This window comes from Anabrus simplex, chromosome 11 (genome assembly GCF_040414725.1).
Source record: "Anabrus simplex isolate iqAnaSimp1 chromosome 11, ASM4041472v1, whole genome shotgun sequence".
Classification (NCBI taxonomy): domain Eukaryota; kingdom Metazoa; phylum Arthropoda; class Insecta; order Orthoptera; family Tettigoniidae; genus Anabrus; species Anabrus simplex.
Window position 1 is genome coordinate 69,003,237 of NC_090275.1, and position 22,525 is coordinate 69,025,761.

At 40.1% G+C, this 22,525-nt stretch overlaps 1 protein-coding gene across 1 annotated transcript in view; it reads right to left on the minus strand.

Annotated features, from left to right (window-relative positions):
* Positions 1–710: 710 nt before the first annotated feature.
* eag (ether a go-go) overlaps positions 711–22,525 on the minus strand; it is a 356,951-nt gene continuing 335,136 nt past the window's right edge. The window contains exons 10-12 of the mRNA XM_068229611.1: positions 17,977–18,229; positions 16,296–16,492; positions 711–2,162 (exon numbers count right to left, since the gene is read on the minus strand). Coding sequence (XP_068085712.1) covers positions 711–2,162; positions 16,296–16,492; positions 17,977–18,229 — 1,902 coding nt within the window. The remainder of the gene's footprint in view (positions 2,163–16,295; positions 16,493–17,976; positions 18,230–22,525) is intronic.

Here is a 22,525-nt window from a genome sequence, read left to right on the forward strand (position 1 = left end):
CATTGCTGAAAAGTGAATGTTTTAGGTAAAAGAAATGAATTTCACATCTCAATAGTTGACAAATAACCATAAAATCAGAGCAAGCGTTCAGCATTTATAAAGAAACGTTAAGGGAGGAACAAAGTATAATTCATTTAAATGTTTGAATTTCTCGAATTTACGGAAGGTAATGAGTTTTTACTGAAGTATTAATTACATTAATTACATTTTTGTGTAAAGCACTTCCCTATTTTCCTCATTCCCTATTTCCATATTCAAAATTGTTTACAGTTTATCAGTAGAATGTTATTTATTCTCGAAAGACAAGTGATTCAGGCAGTGACAGGTAGTTGGCATATCAAGATAAATGGTGGATGGCTAATAAAGAAAAGTAGGGTAGAAAATATAAAAACAGTAGATTTGTGAAGTTATTAATGGCATTGGAGACAGAGCAGAACTAGCATTTCGTTGCTTTTTTACGTCGAGCATTTCGTTCAAAAAATTAAAATGAAGAAATAACACATTACATGATTAGTAATCTGTTGACAGTATGCTATTATAATAATACACTCAGGAATGATAAGTGACTTCCCTTTAAAGCAGTCTAAATTTCTTATTCATAATATATTTAACTATATTATGTATGTATATATTTATAATAAATATATATTTTAACCCGAGTAATGTGTGTGAGTGAATGTTTCTTTTTCAATCATTCAAACCAAGAAGTGCTAGAGAAATTCTCTAGGTCTTCTAAAGGACCTTTCATCGGCTCTGGATGTGGATGGTGGAGGAGATGTGGATGTGATAGTAATGTTCGTAGAGCTACACTGAGGTGGAAGTTCTTCCTCTAACATTCTAGTAGTTTCTGTGGGGGATGTCCTAGGTGATACACCACTTGCTGTTGAAGATGGTATCCCTGGAGCTGCAGGTTTCGTCCTAGATTTACTTCTTCTCTTCCTCAAAATAATGTTTCCAACCCCATTACCTGGTCCAGCAGAGGGTGCAGTATCTAAATTACTAGTTTCTTTAGACCTAGAACTTTTGGACTTCATATTATCACTACCACCACCAACAACACTACCTCCAGTAGGTTCCTCTTGAGGAGGTGATTGTGATGTTGAAGAAGAAGACATATTCCCTGATGGTCCTAACCTAGATATAAGTTCAGATAACAACTCTTCCATACGGCCAACCTTCTGATGTAATCTTTGCACTTCTAACTTAACATCTACCTTGAAATCCATAATATTAGCTATAATCTCTTTGTACTCGGCTGCTGCTATCCCTGGCACTGGTGTTGGAGCAACTGTAGGTTGTTGATAAAGAACAATCCCTCCTGTTGCTGCGGTAGAAGTTTCATTCAACCTCTGATCACAACTTCTAATTATACCACTATCGTAAGAGTCTATTTTCCTCAAGTTCGAACTAACAGTCCTACTATTCCTGTCCTCTATTTCGACAATCTCCTCTATAGTATCTTGCCTCAATATCTGAGCAGGGAGTGGCACTGAAGTTGTCGTCGTTGTCGTTGTGGTCACTTTAGGTAACTTTGGAAACACTTTATTACCCGAACCCGTAGCTGTGCTACCACCATTTGTAGGTCCACCAGACCCCGAGGAAGTTAACGTCACAGTAGTTTTGTCTTTATTGTTACCATTACTTCCTGCAGGATGCTCTCTAGTCGACATAGATCGGGTGATTACAGCACTATTGTTAGTCAGAGTGGTATTGCTTTCACTGCCAGAGTCTAGGCTACTACTCCCTAAGAGGCGTCCCCACTTACTAGCCCTGATTGTTGTTGGACGGTGATACTGTGATTTAACGGCCACTAATGCACCACTACTCCCGTCATCCTTCTCGGCAACACTTGACAGTTTTGTGGTGGACATCACTCTCACCACACCACTTCCGCCCTCACTACTATCACCACCACCTCCTGTAGTGCTTCCTCGCTCAACATCTTGAAGTGCAGGAGTGGATCCCGCCTGTTGCTGTTGCTGCTGTTGTTGTTGTTGTTGCTGCTGCTGTTGCTGCTGTTGTTGTTGAGCACGATCGCGCCGAAATTTGGAGAAAATTTTTCGAACCAGATGATCCTGGTTCTGATCCAACTGCGGTTCGTTTTTCCGACGTTCTGCTAATTCCTTCTCTCTGCGTACGTCAGCCACCTTCCGAAAAATAAGCTGTAAAAGAAAGCAGAAATTTAGAAATATTATAAATGGTAAATGGAAATGAAAACTGGAAGAAGCACAAATACATATTTATTCCCGTAATTGAAGGGTGATACGTATGGTCTTGCTCATTTTGGCCAACGCAAATCCTTCACCGTAAAAAAGTTTGAGAATTAATACAGTTACCTCTGAGTTACCAGAAGAAATCATAGAAATATGAAAATTTAGAATCTAATCTCTGTGCTTTAATCTCTGAACTTTCAGGTTGCTGTTTTTATTATTCTCAAGTCGAAAACAAAAATAAATTTACAGTTAAAGCACGAATCATTTTGAAGTATAAAACATCACATGTGAGATCATAATATTACACATGCCCATCATTTTGCATTGTCCAATGTACTCTGAGTGGCTTGTAGGGGAACACCCTCTCTGCAAAATGTTGGGCACAGAGGGCATTGAAGCATGTGGCTCGTGGTTCGTTCTTGTCCACATTCACATCTTGCATCACTTGTGCTAAACTCCTATTTTTTCAAGTTATCCCGGGATCGTAGCCTGTTCAGCGACTTCCACATCAGCCAGCTTTCATTATGTCCAGGTGGTACCTGCTCAGCAGCTGTAATCCACCCACGAAGGTGAGGGTTATTATTCTTATTCTTCCACAGCCCCAGCCTTGCGCGACAGTAAGCACCTCCGATGTCCTCAAGAAATTTCTTCCGGAATCTCAGTCGTTGATGAGGAGGATTATATGCATGCAGCGGTTAAGCGCTGTTCTGTTCCACTCTAAGTCTCTCCCTGTTGGCAGTTACTTCTCTACGTACATAGGATGACGCTATTCCAGCCAGGTAATAGAGCATATCTGTCTGAGTAGGCTTTAAGCAACCTGTAATCAACCTCCAGGTTTGATTGAGAACCGTATCTACCTGTCTCGTATGTTCCCAGACTGGAGAAGTATATTCAGCAGCAGAAAAACACAGTGCCATTGCTGAATTTCGGATTGTTTGAGGATGAGAACCCCATTGTAACCCTGCCAATTTGCGAGTAAGATAGTTTTGTATGGAGATTTTCATCTTATTACTCTTATAATGGGTTTTGAGTTCTATCCAGTGTCACTCTCAAGCATTTGGAACTGTGACAGTGCTGCAATTGGACACCTGACCGTTCTAGACGTAACTCACAATGCACTTCCCTATTCGTAAAATGGGAGGCACGTACTTGTGTCTTAGGAGGATTGGGTCTGGGTTGGTTCTGATTATAGTACCTTGACAGATTATTAAGGGCAGCTGTCAGATTTCTCTCCACGGATTCAAAGCTTCAGCCTTGTACACTTCGGGCGAGATCATCTGCATAACAAGAAGCGTAGTGAAAGAGAATTTGCAGTTTACTCACCAATATTTAATATTTATGGTTGGATAGTATGTAAGTACGTTGTTTAAATCGTGGCAACCCTGCCTCCTTCAGAGCGAGGGTAATTTAACTCACGACTGGTAAACAAATTCAGTACACTAGACCTGAGGTGACGTCGAAGCAAGCTTGTTAGTGCCCCTCGCTTCTTTGCACTGTGGAAACAATGCCTCGTCATTCGCTGTCTATGGTAGACCAAATAATAATCTTCACTTTGATGGAACAGAACATTAGAAAAGTTCACGTGGTTAAATGTGTTGCCTCTAGATTGTGGAAAGATTTCCAAGACACTCCTTCAGTGGCAGATCTACATCGTGCGGGCCGTCCACCCAAATGAGAAGCAGCCCAAGATCGGTATACACACATATCTGCAACACACAGCAACTATCTACGTCTCACGAAAAATCGGCAGCTTGTAGGCACGGCACGAGTAACAGATACTACACTCTAAGCTACAAACATTAGTCGTGAAAAACAGTGCGAGCTCTCTGAAAGAGATGCGAGTTCATTATTAAAGTGTTCATTGTGCAATACTTACAGTAAATGTAAACCGCAATTGCACTACCAGTTTGACGATGTTTTGTTGTTTAAAGGGACCTAACAGGTAGATCATCGGCCCCTAATGGTAAAAGGCGAACGAAACAAAAATTAAAATTTCAAAATGTATCCAGTGACTAGGATATAAGACGAATTATGATGAAAAAAATGATAGTGAAACCAAAACAATCAGTGGGTCCAATTCAAAAAGCCTGAATTTGGGATGATGCATTATTATCTAAAGGGGTCCAAAATCCACGTCGCTGGCCCCTCATAATGGTACTAATCACAGTTAACGTTGACCTGTCGTATGTCGCACATAATGGCATCACTCACAGGTGACACAAACCCATGGTGTTTCACACATAAGAGCACGACTCACAAGCAACGCAGACCCACGGTGCTCCGCACATAGCGCGACTAATCACTGGCGCCGGTTTTCCCGTGGTGTCCTTCACTAAGTCGAACTAATCACGGGCAACGTATACTCATGGTATTGCTCACATAGTTCAACTGATCATATGCAATGTAGACCCATGGTGTACGACACATTATGGTAACAACAACAGCTAATACAAACCCATGGTATTCGTCACATAATAGAACTGCTCTAAGGTAACGCACACCCATGATTTTTGCACATAGTGGTACCCACCACGAGCGCCAGCCAAACCCGTGTTTTTTTTCTCACATAGTGATACTAATCACAGGCAACGTACACCCATGGTGTTTCTCGTAAAGTGGTACTCCTCACAGGTAGCGCAGATCTATTCTGAACCCAGGGCCCTGTTTCATAAAACATCTTTCACTAATATTATTAGTAAGAAACCAATACTATTTACTAATAATATTAGTGTTATATTTCATAGAGTTATTAGCTAATAATATTAGTAATTATTTTATGAGTCAAAATTATTAATAGATATTCCTGATAATATTAGTAAATTGTTTCATAGACAACATGGCCAATAAAAGATACTTACATTATTGGGATTATTTCCATGAGTATTTTGACTCATAATCCATATTATTAGTGAAATCAAAGTGAGTGTTATTTTAATATTTTGGCATAAAATCGTGAAGATCAGTGAAATGGTCCACTCTGATTCAAATAGTGATGAGGAACGAGTGTGGATATTCACTGTTCAATAAATGTAAGGCCAAAAACAGCCTGCAAACGATCTTCATAGGCCGACGCCCCGAATAAATAGCATTAAAAAATTAATGTAACAAACATATGAGTACTGAGAGATTTAGGTTCAATTATGGAAGTTTTGAGTGTTTGCTTGATAGGATTGGTAATAGAATGTTCCACTGCAAGGAATTAAGCATAACCTGAAAACAGCAGCTTCACATTGCACTCCACGGGTTGGTAGTGATACACAGTATCATTGTGTTTCCCTAGTACAGTTCTGCTCGGAGACTCCAGCTATCCTTTAAAATCTTGGCTTAAACTACCAGTAAACCAAAATGGTGGTGGTACTGATTATTGTTTTAAGGGGAAGTAGAACAAGGCAACCATCCCCTATACAACACTAATCAGATAGAAACATGGAAGGGATCCAACACTTCGAAAAATGAAGGTTTGGCCAAAGAAAGAGATGGGTCACGAAGGACTTGAAAATTAAAGACTCTCTAGGTCTCGTAACCTAATACCGTTGGGGTCGGAAAAGAACAAGAGTTGAACAAGGTAGGTCGGATATGATAGGTGAAAGCAAGGAGCCTGGCAAAAGTGGAAGCAATGTGAGGACTCAGCTCAGGGCCCCGTTGTCGTCAACCCACGCTCCCATATTGAGAGTCCCTGAGATCCCTTTTAGTTGCCTCTTACGGCAGGCACTCGATACCGTGGGTGTTTTTGTACCGTCCCCACCTACAGAGATAGTAAACCAAGATTTTGCTAGTCCATCCCAACAGAGATTTTTAAGAGCACATACAATACGAAATTAAAAAGAAAAACAAGGAGGGTTATAGTGTGCAAAAGGCTGCGAATAGTTGACGCTTTATCTCAATGACTTTCTGCAAAGTAACTTCTTTCTCTCACATTATTTCCACTTCCTTTATCCACTCTCATATGTATCAAAGTCACAACAATGAAAATATCAAATGAGCCCATCGAACACGTGTATTAATAGCCGATTGTCGTCAAGCACTAGCCTACTACTAGGAACAAACACAAACCAAGAACTTCAGCAACAGATCGATTCTAACCTCCATTTGTATCAGCTGCCTAATGAACTAATATTATGAGTGAAGATATTTTATTAGCCATGTGTAAATCTTTATGAAACAGAATTAGGTTAACTAAAAATTATTTTCATGAGTTCTAACATTATTAAGTAATATTATTAGTTAAATTTATGAAACAGGGCCCAGGGGAACCGACACATTCCAGCACAGTGTTACGGCACATGGACATTAGTTCGCGTAGCCGAATGCCCGCTTCCCCGCTTCGGTGGAACACACACGATCGTAGGCCCTACTAACCATAGAATCGTGGTGTTCCTCATATAAAGGCACTACTCATTGGTAACGTAGATCCATGGTCTTCCTCACATGATGGTACTAACTGCAGGTAACGTCGACCCGTGTTACTAAGCACAAGGAGTTTCATGGTTCTAATGTCATCATCCTTTGGTCGCCCCTTTTACTCGCCTCTTACGACAGGCAGGTTTTACCAGCACCACATCCAGGATATTTTTCCTCTAGTTGGTTCCATCACTTTCTGAATCAGCTGTCCTTCCCATGTTAGCTTATTTGCCATTTGTTGGTCATGCTTCCTGTCATTCGCATTTCCTTCCCAATTGACATTTGGTAAATTCAGATCCCCCGTTACAAGCACATTCCTTTCCATGTCGTTTCCCACATGGCTGATTATCTTATCAAATAATTCTGAATCCGTGTCTGCGCTACCCTTTCCCGGTCTGTAAACTCCAAAGACATCAAGTTGCATATTATCTTTAGACATGAGCCTTACACCAAGAATTTCATGTTTCTCATCTTTAACATTTTCGTAGCTTACAAATTCTTCTTTCACCAGAATGAATACTCCCCCTCCTACCATTCCTATTCTATCTCTACGACACACTCTCCAGTTCCGTGAGAAAATTTCTGCATCCATTATATCATTTCTCAGCCATGATTTAACTCCTATTACAATATCTGGTAAAGATATATCTATTAAATTACTTAATTCTATTCCTTTCTTTACAATACTTCTACAGTTCAACACTAACAATTTTATGTCATCCCTACTTGACTTCCAGATCTCTGTACCCATATCACCGCTCCCTAAACAACCCCGTTTCCCTGAATGTACCTCCTTATTACCCTTCCAAACAAATTTCCTATCTTATACGTACCACTGCGGTTTAAGTGAAGGCCATCTGAGCGCAGATCCCTATCTCCTACCCACCCATTACGATCTAGAAATTTCACTCCCAGTTTCCCACATACCCACTCCCAGGGGCCGATGACCATGATGTTAGGCCCCTTAAAACAACAAGCATCATCATCATACCCACTCCATAGTCTCATTTAAATCCCCAATAACCCTCCAGTCAGTATCCCTCCTACACAGAATTCCACTGATAACAATCTCCGCCTCCTTAAACTTCACCCGTGCTGCATTTACCAGATCCCACACATCCCCAACTATGTTGGTACTTATATCAGCTTACCCACAGTGGGTACTATCAATTTAAAACTTCACAGCAGCACCTCAGTTCACAAGAATCACCGCGAAAGGCATCGATGTTTATTGTCAGGCCTTGAGGCTTGAGTTTGGCGCAGCAGACATACTCACGCGACTTCTCGTCAGACGACTATAGTACTACTCTGCGCCACGAGCTTTGAGACGCCACAGGAGCTGCTGTAAGTATACCCAAACTGTACGCTATAGACTCCATGATGGAGAACCTCTCAGGAGTCTTCCACTTCGAAGACATCAAAGGGTGGCTCGAGTTTGATGGACTATACCACATCAGACTTGAACACGAGATCAATGTTCCACTGTGCTGTTTACTGACGAATTGAGAATTGATTGAAATTTCTCAATTTATTGTTTTCAAAATTCTTCTTCTGTTGTATTATATATATTTTTTGTACCTTTGGACTTGGACGAATTCTGTTTAAGGAACTCTTTTTTGCGTTGTATCAAAATTATCCTTTATCTGTGAATATTAATATTTTTGTCAAAATTTGTGAAACAGCGTGTACCTACACGTGCAGTTCTGGAAGCGCGTTTCCTGTTGCGTAAACGAAGACTTTTCTCGAACATTTGTCAGCAAGAACAAATAGACTTTCAATTGGAGAGGTAAGGTAAGGGTTATTCTGCCCGAAGGCAGGTCCGAACCTCCGCAGAGGTGTTCCTGAGCCGGAGTTTACGTGCGGTAGGGTGGCCAGTTCCTTTCCGCTCCTCCATTCCCGTATCCCCCACCAACAACGCGTGGCAACCAATCCAACTCCTGACCATGCCCAATGTTGCTTAACTTCGGAGATCTCACGGGATCCGGTGTTTTCAACACGGCTACGGCCTTTGGCTTCGATTGGAGAAAATAAGATTAAATGTATTTGGTGAATATGAAAGTCGAAGGTGAAGTCTGTTTTCTGATTGGTTCTCTTTGGTGGTTGCACCATTTCCTGTTTCTCGATCTTACCCCTCTCCTTCAGTGGGAGCGAGGTAAGATCTGTCTCTTTGATCATCTGACCATCGAACCGAACGATCGTGTCCCTCCTTCGGTCCCATCGTGGGAAAATCTGGTCTCAGGGTAAGCAATTTTTCTACGTTTATTTCGGTTTTCAACTTCATTTAAATGTAATAATTTATTTTTCTTACGCAGGAGTTTATCCTCGAGTCTCAAGTTCAGCGCTAAATTTGTCGAAATGACTTAGCTTTTCAGCTAAGATCTTATACCTTTTGTTTCGGAGGGAATACCTTTTTCTTCACCTCGTAGCTTACAATGTGATTATCCCTCGGATTTGTCTCCCCGTATTTCTGTGTCACCTTACTTAAGTACTGAAAATGTATGCACATTGCCTGAAGTGTTTTAGGTAGTGATGCTAGTTTTCTGTACCTTTGTGTTTGGTCTTATTTCTACGCTGTTGAAGAAGTTACGTTGGGACATCACCGATCAGCCTCCCTAATGCCCGGATTTCGCTCCAAGCCACTTTCACCTCTTCCCGCTCTTGAGGGAGCACCTAGGAGGCCAATCATTCGCTTCAGACGAGGAGGTGAAATACTTCGTGACAACGTTGACACGAAAGGACAGAATTTTTACCAGGAGGGAATATTCAAACTCATCTTACGAAGTGCAAAGTGCCTAAACCAATATGGAAACTATACCGAAAAGTAATCTAATAACCAGTTGGCTGTATTGATTGTATGAAATAAAATGTACATGTTTCACTACAGACTTTGGAACCTTAGATTTTGATCACCTTTCGTATGTCGGTGAGACCAACGCAACTCCTAACGCCATTACATAGCAACGGCGCTCAAGACAATCGGCAGGTGGGGAGCGCTGAGTGTAAACGTTTGAAATCTTTGTCAGATAAAAATGTTTAAGTGTGTACGTAAAAGTAGGAGTGTTCTAGGCGAGAAACTGCCTACAGCTTGAAATTAGGGGTTAAAAATCTAAATGGCCTCACATTGCCGATATCCTGCACGATTGTACCACATTTCGTACGACTAAAGGTGTCCAGGACCAGGACACTAGCAGCAACTGCGATTGGGACTTAGAAGTGGGGGAGGGAATGTATAGACGACAAAAGTACCCGGGTTTGTGGGATATAGCGGAGGGGGGGGGGGTTATATAGTTCAAAACCGAGAGAAAAGCTACCAAATGGTAAATTTATTATGCTCTCTGAGCGAATTTTCACAGAGAGTTAAAGATTGACAGTTTCCCAACTTAAGTGCGGTATTAGTAGTTTTGATATTTTGATTCAATACTATACAATAAAACTTTCTTCAAAGGAACAATATTACACATTTATTACAATTGAATGGAAGTACACCGTGATCATACAATTAAAAATCATTTAGTATTTGACTCCACACTAAGAAACAGACACTAAACAGACCGCCAGATTGACGAATACGTGTGGTAAGCGGATAAATCATACCTCAGTGTCCATGACCTTGGCAAAATAATGTACCCCTGCTACCCTTTCTCACAGCACATTCAAAGTCTCCACTACTGCGATGAACGACATTTTTTTGCGTATTTCCGCTAATACCTTTGTTACTAATTAAAGAAAATAAAGGACGTAATTAGCAGATTAGACAACAGGGCTTGTAAAAATTGCGTGTTAGAATAATTCCTATAATTCCTAGTTTCAGTCGGGTGTGAAGCGGACAACTGGGGCAAAGTGGTCCGATGAACGACGTGCGCGACACAGCCAGCTAGGGTCAATCAAAAATTGAGTAAACACCAGGATGTATAATAAAACTTATCGTGGCCCCTAGTTGGCCGACTAGGGAATAATAAAAATATTAAAAATTATCATTAGGTTGTGTGTAGGGGATACAATTAATTATTTCGACATATGATAACTGAATACCAGTACTCAGAGAAGCGCTGCAGACCAACACAAACGCTGGTTTACTAATACGGCATAAACATACAAAATGTACGATTGTACTGAGTAAACACTAAGACAGGTACATTGCTGTGGCTTTGCTTGCGCCTTGACTGCGCATATCGCCATCTAGTCTTTACAGCACGAACTATTAGAAGTCAGCTGCTCTCGGCTCTGCCCGCGCTCATGCTGTTAGCTCAAGGATCGGGGCTCTCTCAGTGCCCATCTACTGTCTACAGCTTGAAATTAGGGATAAACAGACTAAATGGCCTCACATTGCATATACCCTGCACGATTGTACTACGTTTCATACGACTAATGCTGTCCAGGACCAGGACATTAACGGCAAAAAGAACTCGCGGATCTACATACATTTTCTCCTTGAGATGGTGCCTTGAACCCCAATCTGAAGGCTCCAGAGTAGGGATGTTACGCTTCCATGCATACGAGATTGTAATATGTCAAGACTTACGAGGAATGATGCAGGTCATGGTATTTGTCACCTTCCGCATCTCTGACAATGAGCGATCGACTGTCTCAGTGCTTACTATGAGTGTTCCTAATCTGTTAATGTGATACGATTTTCTTTATTTATCATCAACATTCATTCTCCAATAACAGATGATATAATAAATTCCAACAATAGCATTATTAACATCACTTACTACTACTAATAATAACTAAGCAATATATACATATTTACAAAACACATATGGAAGAAAATGAAAACATGAAAACAGAAAAGTGTTTATACATTTGGAATGACCGAAGGAAGTATAACTTTCAGTCACCAAATGTGCATAACAGAATATCAGGAGTTTTTTGTCCATGAAGCATCCATAACATGTCTGTGAATTTCACTAGCTATACGTCCAGCATCCCACTAATTTCGTTCAGCGATCTTAGGGCCTACACAAACCAAGAGCTCATGTGTGATTCCGTTCTGCGCTTGGGCAAGTGAAACGTGACAGCTTGTCGGGTGTTGCGGGAAGGAACATGAATTAGTAGCAGCTGGAGTAAATTGGGACAATAAAGTAAATTACTGATATATTAGCGTAAAAAAAATGAAATGAAATGGCGTATGGCTTTTAGTGCCGCGAGTGTCCAAGGACAAGTTCGGCTCGCCAGATGCAGGTCTTTTGATTTGACACCCGTAGGTGACCTGCGCGTCGTGATGAGGATGAAATGATGATGAAGACGACACATACACCCAGCCCCCGGACCAGCGGAATTAACCAATTATGGTTAAAATTCTCGACCCTGCCGGGAATCGAACCCGGGACCCCTGTGGCCAAAGGGCCAGCACGCTAACCATTTAGCCATGGAGCCGGACATATTAGCGTATGAAACGTGCGTTAACATACCTAAGCCTAGATCTAAGAGTACCGTTACCGTGTTCGTGACTTCTTCTTGCAGTACCTTCTCCAAAACTAAAAGCTGGCCACAACCACAGCAAAGTCTGCATAATGTTCGGTTGTTCTCATCAGTTTGCTCGAATCTAGTCTTTTCTAATCTCGTAATTTCCTCAGCCAATAGTGTTTCCTTCGACCGCGAACTCTACGTCTATCAGTTTTACCCAGCATGATCAATTTAAGTAAGTTGTATTTTTTACTCCTTAAAATATGCCCAAGGTAGTCTAACTTTCTTCCCCTACTCATGCGTTTGAGTCCGCCAGCATTGGAGACACGGTCAGTCCACGAGATCCGTAACATCCTTCGGAACACCCACATCTCGATGCAATTTATTCTCTTAATGGTGTTACATTTCGGAGTCCATGTTTCAGCGCCGTACACAAGCACTAAATATACCATAGCAGGCATCGACAATCGAGAGCGAAATGCCTTCGGAGCCAGTTTGCTCCGCGCTCTCAAGGAACGAGAACAGCTTAGCGAGCAAGTAGGGGAATAAGTAGGGGAAGTGCATGATGTAGTATCTACGGAGGCCAATGCCGCAAGTACAGTATGGCCATGGTATGCAACCCGCCTGGCTGCTGTTCTCTTGTCAACATCCGTCCCGAGCGGAGCAAGTAACACCGGCTCCCTAGAGCAACTACGTGTTGACGTCTGTACCATAGCATCTGAAGAAGTTGTGATCTTTCTCCAAGCTGAGGATTCTGTCACAGAGTAGATTTCTCATTTTCAGAAAGCTAGTACGAGCCATTTCTATTCGTACATGGATCTGTAAGTTCGGGTCTAAGACCTCAGTAATCCAGCTGCCAAGGTACTTAAACTTCTGCCCTGGTTCCCCATAAATGTTCATATTCAATTGTGTTCGATATTATTTTTTATAAGTGGAGGAAAAAAGAGATGTATGCACAAACGAGTTTGTATGATGAGGATTTTCCTCCTTTCGCTGGTTAAACATCATGTTTAAATAACTCGTTCAAAGGTTATTGATCACTAACGTATAATTTGTTTGCCTTAATAAATGCTTCTAAATTCTTGGAATAAAATTATTTGCTCAACATGATATTACACTTTGAAATCACACGCCGATTCGATTGAAACTGTGTAAACACATTGGATATCCATGTCAATAATTAGAGGCTGGTACTGAATAGACGCAGTGATATTAATATGTGCATTTAATAACTATATTGGATTTAACATGACTGGGTGTTGGCGGTGGTGACGCCGGTTGTTTCGATTGAGATGGGGCGGTGTACCGTGTTGTGTGACCGCGTTCACGCCAATGAAAGGAGTGCACAATAATTTTTCTCTCATTTCATATATTTGAGTGTATGATTCTCTTTAAAGCGTTTGAAAATATTCCCTTCAAAATTGCTCTTAATATGTTGTTATTTAGAGTCGGTGCAACAAATTATAGTACAGTGATGTACTGTCTTACTGATGCATTTTTTAAAATATGAAGTTAACTATAGAGTGCACGTTATACAACCAGCCAAATGACCTAATTAGAGCACAAAGCTCCTTGTAGAACAGAGGTGTTCACGCTGGGTATTCCGTCCCGCGAGCGCCCAGCACTGTAAGGGGGCGGGCTGACAGGCGATGAGCGTAGCGTATGCTATTCAAACACAGTGACGTTGTGGCTACGTCACAAGTCGTGAAGGTTGGGTGAAATTCTTGCAGTGACTCTCAATCACTGCGGCGATACCCGAATTTGAAATGCAGGCAGAAAATAATGAAAGAAAGTGGGCAGAAATCCATGTCATTTTCAATTTACGCTATAAGAAACAAGTTATTAATGTTCATTGCAGTTTGTGTATTTTGACGGGATACAGTAAAGAGTTAGGCCTACAATCTCAAATATTTTAATAATGTACGTAATGAATTACAATTTTCACTATTACATTTTAAGAGGTGCTTTAGGAACAGTTCGAATATAATACGAAGTTAAGGTGGATAAGCTGTGGCTTGTGGTTGTTAGGGTTTAAATTATCTGATAAACTCACCAACAATCTAATCGTGCTTACTGGTAATAAAATTAGTGAGCTTATGTATTTGAAGGCATACTGTACATGTATCTGGTAGATATATTTACATTGTTGTTGTACTTTAATCTTCGATAGTAAATATGTATGTCCCCACTCGTGATGAAACTCCCTGCCACCATTTACAGGCTAGCTATTATCATCGGACGCCTGATAAGTTTTACACACTATTTTCAAATTCAGTGAAAAGGGAAATTAAGAAAAAACACAACAACACTGTGCAAAAACAAGCAGTAAACTTGTTGAACTATGTAAATATATTACCTTTTGCTGAATGAATAACAGGAATTATACTTTTTTAGGAATGAAATACTGTCATTGCCATACAAGGAATTTTAAATCTTAGCCAGTACGCTTAAACCGTATAGCTTTCTCTATTGTATCACAAAAATTATAATGTGTCACTTTTCTCTGAATAAATAAATATAAGACTGTTTATATCGAGCGGAGTAAAAATCAAACCGGATTATCTTAAAAAGGTAAATTTCTTTTGTTGCAACTATATTTTTTATTTTAAAGAATGTACCCCAATCAACACTTCGTAAAGGAGAGCTTCGTAATCACAGTCGAACATGAATGCTCCCTTGCTTCTGTGCAAAGTGTGTCCGCTCTTCGCTACACTGTGACGTATTCTTCCTACATTTACGTCACGCCAGCCAGGCCGCACTGGGCTAGCCCCAACGAGCAACCAGCTGTGCACCTCTGGTTGATATCTGTTCACCTGTTGTTCTCATACAAAGTATTATCACGTAACTGATGACTTGACAAGGGTTCGAAAGTTTATGACCTAACGAAGTACAAAATATGCGAGCATATATGCCCAAAGTAGCTAAATATGACCTATAAAAAGTAAAATATGACGTAAACATTTTAGAGATATACAGCAAGGATTAGAGTATTACTAAGATTAAACGTGTCATAAAGAAATTAGAGATAATACAGCAGACACGTTTAATTTTATTATTCTAACTGACAGAGCTACCGTAAGTACGTTAAAACTTTATACATTGTTTCAGTATCATAGTTCTGAGTTATAATTTTCCCTCTGTTTTCCCCCAAAAAACTAAGTAATAGCATGGTATCTGTCAGAGTACGTTAGTACAGCATATCGTCCTGAAAATCATGACTTCTAAACTTGTTACTTGAATGTTTCAGAAAAATAAAGAAAAATACATCACCTACAATTTTCTGAAATCGTGTGTTTGAAACTCGACGCAATAAATGAGCGAGTGTATATCATGTTTCTGAAAGGAGGAAAGGTAATAAATGGAGATTAAAATGAACATTAATGTAAATCCCAGGACTCGTGCTGATCCGCAGCATTTTCTTATAAATAAGTCAGATAACTCGTCTTGATATGCCTTTCGCAGCTACATTGTTTTTCGTGCTCTTTTCAATAGTTTTCTTAACATTCATTACCAGTACATAGCAACTGATTCATTCCCAATATAGTTTATAACAGTTCTTTCCATACAATATTCTCTGTGCTTCCACCATTCGGCCGTATCTGTGTCTTAACATTTTAAAAAGACCTTATTCGAGATAGTGCAGCATACAATTGGCCGTAGCTGAATGTTGGTTCGGGTTAAGTAGATTACCCACTATTTCAAGAGTTTGTCCCTACGCTTACACATACACAATGCTAGTCGATTTGATACTTTCCCGTCTGTACGTACGTAGACTTTTTTCTCTTAGCAACATGCGAGTCATTAGGAACGCTCTGCCATCTGTTGAGCATATTCAGAAGCTGGGGAACGTCAAAGAATCAAAGAGTATCTAACAGAGAATAACATTCTTTCATCAGAGGAAGTGTATTCTCTCTGGCTTGACAGATAGTAATCAAACATGGGTGCATGCAATGAAATTACTACGGATGAAAAGCACATATATCAGAATATTAATGAAAGTGTTAGTCGCTTAGCAACCTGCTAAGTACAGAATGTATTGCGGGCTAGGCTAAGCCTACGCCTGCAATTATTGGAGTGATCATTTAATGATTTTATTTTATTATTACTCAAAATTGGCTGAACTTAGAGACCTATCAATGTCTCATGATTCACCTACAGGTAATTCCGGAGGGAATAAAATAGAAATGAAACAAATCGGTCCAGTAGATCGGACGGACAGATTTGCCAAAGCTGTGTTTAGTAAACCCTTTTGATATATAGATTTCATCGTACCCGGTGTCTGAGGTTGTACGTGAGGATGAGGTTCCTGGCGAAGGAGTTGGCGAACGCCTGGTAGAAGTCGAGCACCTCGAGAAGTTTGTCCCTTTTGATGGTGTGAAGGTCACAGTAGGTAAGAGCTCGGACATTGGCTGCAGACTGACCAATAGCGCTGTCCTTCCAGAACGAATCACCAAAAACATCGCCCTTACCTAAAGCAAAATGGCGTAATGTAAATTGAAGTACAGTAGACAAACCTATCATCGTTGTACCTGTGAAAACAGTTATGTGAAATTATATTTCAGCTTAGAACTTTGACCGGTAAGATTCTGTCATTTAAGGTGTAATATTATGCAAGTTATTTTGAAGAATTCTCGCACTTGTGGTATATGTGCTGCGGGCCAGTATTTCTCTCTCATCAATATCACATAGAGGTTTTCGCAGGCGCAACGACGATATGTCGATCAGGAAGCAAAAAAATGTAGCGGTATTCACAATTCTAATAAGAAGGAATATCTTATAGACAGTGCATCAGTTGTTCTGAAACTGCGGTATGCAAACCCCTAGGAGTACGTCTGAGAATTTTAGTGGGGTACGCGAGCAGCCTTCAAGGAAAAATTTGAACAAATATTAAAATATGAAATGAAATACGAAGGAAGTTGAATGCACTGTATTTACTTTTTTTAAAATTTCTCACATCGCTGGCTGTGTCGTCTGGTTTGTGATCTGTTTTTCAATTATGTATCTATACAAGAGAGAGTTTTATTCCATGGTGAACCTAAAAATAAATATGCTACTACAGTAATCTAAATTTGGAGCCATCCATAGCTCGAATGTTTCTCTTAGACTACCACACATCACAAAACTGTGTTACACCAAACAAACACATCCATCCCATTGAAATGTTGATGGTTCGTAATCACTGAATTCCAAAATTAAGATATAGAATGTTCATTCTTAGTGATTATTTTGATATTGGGTCTTTGACGACGGTGGAGTCATGGATTAGGTAAACAACATTAAATCAAATAATCGAACACAACAATGTAAATTAAACAAACCGTTCTGTTGCTGCTGGTAGTATGCACCAGAAATGGCTCCTCATTGGCTGGATAGATCCGTTATCTTTTGGCCAATTTACGCCGTGGGTTTCGGTACTTATTGGCATCAAACATTTTTTCAATGCCGTCTGTGACATGGGCTATTCAAAAGATTTATTTTTCTTTCATATTGTGGAGCTCCCTATCAATGTGTGTTTTCCATCATCATATCAATTTTGAAATTTTAGATTTGTTACCTTTTTGGAAATAAGCTTCTTAATTCGGTTAGTAAGAAGAGTCGTCGAGTGCGCTCCTCCGTAATGTTGCGAGAGTAACATAAATGCTAGGGGGTTTCTAACAGGCCGTACTCCTGATTTTTATGCAAATCTCCTAGCATAATCGTTATACGGTCTAGTGTATACTTTTTACTCACTTCAGTAAGTTTGTTTTCCAACCTGTTAATGCCTAAAATTCCGGGCTCTTAATTTTGTGGTTATTCCCTAAATAGTGAAAATAATTACAACTTGAACTCCAGATTTCCTTTAGATAAATTCTGGAGCTGTCGTTATATTACTGCGGATGCAGTAACATTTGACATACAACAACCGGGGAAACCTTTATGTAAATCAGCTGCTGTTAGGAAATCCACAGCATACCTAGAATAGCCACCACCTCGTCATCCTGGATGACTTCCAAGGAACCAGTGACAATGAAGCAGAGACTGTCAATTGACTCTCCTGTGTGATACAGCAGATCTCCTGGCGCCGAATGGGACATGGTGAAATGCATGGCGAGTGCTCTCAAGCATCCATCACTGGCTAGGCGGAACGCTGGATGCTCATTGAACACCTTACGGTTCAAGTGAACGCAGATATCAGCCTTCATGTCCTTGGGGCAGTAGTTGAGTACCTGGAACATGTTAGCAGATGTTACACGAGAGTGTTGACATTGGTACTGTAACTCACTTACATGAGCCAAAATTATAGTAATATACAGGTTTATTCAGCTAAGTTGTCCACCTCAAATATCTTTCGATCCCTTAAAAATAAAGAAACTCTCTTTCAAAACTCTTAATTGTATTCAGGAGCTCATAAAATACTGTCCAATACGCCTCCATTACACACATAATTACCAAGAAGCGGGTATGATCTTTGTTTTTTAAAAGGGACTATACTAATTTCACCAATAGAACAATTAAGAATCGAGCGACAAGTTCAGTGATGTGCTTATTTTGAAAATCTGATGAGTGCTTTCGAAGATATTAAAGGGTTCCATATGTGTGGGCATTAGACAGGAAGCGATGAGCCACTCGCTCTGATGCTGCATGACTCACGGCTTTTGGACAAACACGTATATCCCAACCACGTTTTGAACGACTGTACGATGAAGGTGGTTGGAAAGAGGGAAATGAAGCAATGCTCCTAGAAACAGGAATAACTGAACCAAAGTTACTAAACAGTGGTGTTTTCTAATATACCAGCACTAATTTATTCTCGGCTCGACCACTACTTGCTGTAAGTACATCGATCTTACATGTTGGCTTTAAGGAGAACCAAAGAGCATAACAATAAAGTTTCCCGTTGATTTTTGCATCTATTTCTTTCCAATGGGCTTATCATTCGTTGGATTTTGAAGTTTATACTGTACACTCATGAGAAGGACAATAAAGCGCTTGAAGTATTACAGTTTCACTGTATTATCTTGCCTCTTTCCGATTCAACGTCAATGAAACAAAAGTTTTGTTAACTCCGAAATGCTGTACATCATACTGTTGTTTCTCGGAGCCGCTCGAGGTAAGAGCGAGGTATGTGTTTATCAACACAACGTGAGTCACGCAGCATCACAGTGAGTGGCGCATCTCTTTCTGTCTCATGCCTTCACATCTGAAACCTTTTAATATTTCCAAAAGTACTCGCCAGATTTGCAAAAGAAGCACATCACTGAACTTGCCACTCGATTCTTAGTTGTTCTATTGGTTGAAATTAGTATAGTCTCATTAAAAAAATTGCTACCGGTTTATTCTCAATTACGTGCGTGATGGAGACGAATTGGGCAGTGTTTTATGAGCCCCTTAATACAATTAATTAAATTGAAAACATAATGTCTATATCTTTAACGGATCAGGAAATATTTGAGGAGGACAACTTAGATGAATAACCCTGTATAAAAGCCATTTTTCACAGACTGACCGTTTAGTACAATATATTGAACACTATACAGTCTTTATGAGCATATATAACAAAATATTTTAGCCACTAACGGCTTTCTGAACCTTTGTTCCATCGCCAGTGGAGCAGGTAACATGTACGCCATATATTTGTATTCTATCCAGTGTTTGAAATATTACTTTATGTTGCAAACTATGACTGCGCAGTTAAGCCGCAAGTAGAAGCTAGTATTACATGACTTTTAATGATATCATGAAAACACCTATTTAATACTTCCTTTTCTTGACCGGAAATTCTTATCAGTTGGTCCGAATGGTCTTCCTTGATATTTGTGTGACAGACGCGAAGTAAGAACTCTTCTAGTAAAGCGATGACAATTGGTCCTTCCCACTGTTTGTCACCAAGGAAAGTTGGTGAACGGGAGTCAATGGAGGAATTTGAGAATTTATTTTTGGGCTGCTGAATACTACGACGGTTGTAAATAAAGTGGTCGCAATTTTGAAAGAAGGCAATTAATGAACTATCTAGTACAAGCAGCTGATTATAATATTGTTATTCGACTGCGTATTTATTCATCTGTGTGCGTATTAACTTTTCGTTTTTAGACTTTCCTATAAACTGCCATTCCACAGCAAAAAAAGATAAAACTTACAGCCTATTTTCCATTTCTAGATTATTTAGCTTTCACATGATGTAATACATAAACGGTCAAAAATGCATTTGATTCAGTCTTCGACTTTAGTAAATACAGGTATTACATCTCTACACAAAGATCACCAGTTTATTCTTAAATCCAACGTCCATAAATATTCCAGAATAATTTTGTCTTATACCCAGCGACTGAGGAGTTTCCGGACCGCGGTTTCATGTCTCAAATTTATGCACGTACCCTTATCCAGAGTCCCTGAAAGTATGCATCATCATCATCATCATCATCATCATCATCATCATCACTACCACCACCACCACAGAACCACTCTGTATACTAAAGTATGCGTATGAGAGCGAACCGTGGACAATAACTGGAATGGAATGAGAGTATAAGTTTTTGAAATGTGGTAATACAGAACATGTGGCTTAGGTGAGTGGGTTCGCAAATGATCTGGCACTGAGATTGTGGAAAGAGTATTAACACTGAAAAAAATACTACTAAACTAAGATGATACATGTTTCCATATATCCAAGAATACAAGCTCACGGAATTTTGTCAGGCTTTATTTAAGAAGGCGAGTCCTGTATGGGATGTCGGAGAGGTTTCGAAAAATATTTTTATTAATACCGACACTTGATTCGAATATAGGTATTTCCACAAATTAATTAAATAACGTTCCTAAACTTCACGGTATAAGATCAAGCGGTTTTGTCAAGTAATAGGGAACGTGAAATAATTGCAGATTTTTGGAATACGTTTTCACACACACTCTCATTTCTAGCCTAGTCAAGTTCATCGACACATAATCTAATTCAGAATTTGGCAGGACCTACTATAGGAAGTTTGAGGTTTGAGCAGTGGATCCAGGAGCCGTTATACCTTCATATGGTTATGAGAGTATTTTGTAGTTGTAGTAAGACTATAAAGTAGAGGGCTTATAAGTCTCTGGTAAGACAGCAGTTGGAGCCTACACCAGGATTTCTTGACACGAGAACTGGGAGGGATCCAAAGGAAAGCAGAACCATTTTGTTCTCGGTGATTTCTAACAAAATAATGGTGCCACGGACATTTTGGGAACTTTGGGCTGGGAAGACTTTGGAGTAAGGAGAGAGCTGCTTGGATAAGTGATACGTTCCGGGGTGTTGGTGGAGAGAAGACATGGAATGCCATTAGTAGAGAATAAGCTTGAGTGGAGTTTCTAAAAGGTAGGAAAGATAAAATTAGAATTCGAGAGGCCAAACTGCGGAAAATATTCATTTATGGGGATGGAAATTGGGAAATGGAATAATATATTTACAAAGAGAGATGTTCAATAAATTTCCAAGTTATTTGCAGTAATTTAAGAAACGACTAGGTAAACAACTGATAGGTTATCTGCCACCTGGGCGACGTCTTAAATGCAGATCACTGATGACTGAATCAGAGCACTACTAATTCTGATGATCAACACAGTCGAACAGTCAAAACACAGATAAATGATGCACTACTAAATACAACGTAACCCCAACAATGGCTTGTTAGAGTACTGTATCCGAATCAACAAATAACACTTCCGATAGTGTCGCTTACAGTTGCTACCACGGCGCTTAAGGTTTTTCTACGATACCTTGTTGTTTACGATGGTACGAGTTTGACTAGTAAAAACTCGGGAATGAATTGTGTTGGCGGTTAAGGCTCTTTACGAAGACATTTCCATCGATATGAACTTTTGTTCATTTTGACACTTGCAATACTTTGTCTGTAAGGGGACGATGTAGACTATCTTATGAAGCCCGTAACGCGTTCCGAAACCAACTGATTGCAAACTCAGCTATTTTGAGATGCTGCCAGATTGTCTTTTGCTCTGTATTGATTCTCACACGTATTCCCATTTGTACTCAGAGTTGACCCACTGCTTCCAGATTTGCATTGAATATATCAGCTCGGTTTCAACAAAACAAAGCCCTTCGGAATAATAATATTATTATTGGCTTTACGTCCCACTGACTGTTTTTACGGTGTTCGGAAAGGCCGATGTGCCGGAATTTTGTCCCGCGGGAGTTCTTTTACATGCCGGTACATCTGAAGATACGGAACTGGCGTATTTAAGCACCTTCAAATACCATCGAACTGAACCAGGATCGAACCTGCCAAGTTGGGGGTCAGAAGGCCAGCACCTCAACCGTCTGAGCCACTCAGTCCGGCTGATAATTGGTAAGATGTTAAGTGGGCCATAAGAATATGCTTTGGTCGGTCACGTACAAAGGGAGTTTCGATTATGGCTAAGGTTATCAAGATATAACAAAGGATGTACACTGACTGAGCAAATGTCATGGGATAGCGGAGCACTGATGCGCAGGTGTGTTGTCTACGCACCCCACTCGCCCTGTGCCAGCGGCAGTTGTA